The sequence below is a fragment of the Penaeus monodon genome, chromosome 30, assembly GCF_015228065.2.
Source record: "Penaeus monodon isolate SGIC_2016 chromosome 30, NSTDA_Pmon_1, whole genome shotgun sequence".
NCBI classification, from domain to species: domain Eukaryota; kingdom Metazoa; phylum Arthropoda; class Malacostraca; order Decapoda; family Penaeidae; genus Penaeus; species Penaeus monodon.
In genome coordinates this window covers 31,406,635-31,407,624 of record NC_051415.1, presented here as the reverse complement: position 1 = coordinate 31,407,624, position 990 = coordinate 31,406,635, and the positions used below count along the sequence as shown (strand labels likewise).

At 42.1% G+C, this 990-nt stretch overlaps 1 protein-coding gene across 1 annotated transcript in view; it reads left to right on the top strand.

Annotated features, from left to right (window-relative positions):
- LOC119592711 (alpha-2-macroglobulin-like) overlaps positions 1–990 on the top strand; it is a 6,449-nt gene that overhangs the window by 5,046 nt on the left and 413 nt on the right. The window contains exon 12 of the mRNA XM_037941646.1: positions 411–812. Within this exon, the coding sequence (XP_037797574.1) occupies positions 411–812 (402 nt within the window). The remainder of the gene's footprint in view (positions 1–410; positions 813–990) is intronic.

Below are 990 nucleotides of genomic sequence, written 5' to 3'. Positions count from 1 at the left end.
TACCGTTTCAGGCAATTCACAATTTGATCCTCCAACACGATTTTGTTTTTATTTGCAGAAAAAAAAGTTTATCACCACATTATTGATTTTTCTTCCGATGAATATTTTACATTCATGTTTCCTCCAATCAAACGAAATCTATCCTAAGAATAAATTTGAGCCAGATTGGGAAATACTGAAGGAATATTTGGGAAACTTCGAAAGGCTTTACTTTAGCACCGTTTGTTGCTACCACTCTTTACCCACATGTCTTTCTTATCACAAATAATAGAAAATTGTGAAACATTTTTTATTAATGTGATTTGATACCAGTTTTACACATGTTATACAGTTTATGTAGAGTCTAATATGAACATGTCGTTTTAGACTTTGAATAGGTGATATCTGTATAATTCCTTTTCTCCAACCAGGGAGTTGTCCAGTACAATGTGATGGAACACTACAACAGCAACAACTTCAGCCTGAACGTTAGCACGGACTCTAATAGTAGTTGCAGTTCAAACAGCAGTCGCATCAACGTCTGCGCGAGCTATCTCCCGAACAGGCAGTCCAACCTGGTCGCCGTTGAGGTCACTCTCGTGTCGGGTTACACCCCACTCAAGGAGGACCTCGAAGCCCTGGTCAAAGACAGAAACAGTGTCTTCGCCAAGTACGACATCAAGGGCAACAAAGTGATCCTCTACGTCGCCGGGCTCTCGGCTGAGGAAGCGTGCGCGGACTTCGGCGTGATCCGTGAGCTGGAGGTCGAGGACGCAAAGCCGGGCGTTGTCGTGGTGTACGACTACTACCAGCCGGAGTTTGCTGTTAGCGCGGTAGGTGTTGTCGAGGGGACTCTTTAGCCATCTTATTTCCCTTTATTACGACTTCATCTCTACTGCCATAAGCGGTATGATCTCTTTAATTCAGTAGTTAATAGCCCATGTCATGAATTAATGTTTTGCCAATTACGTTTCATTTATGTAAGTTTATTAACGTCATTACCTTAGTAAG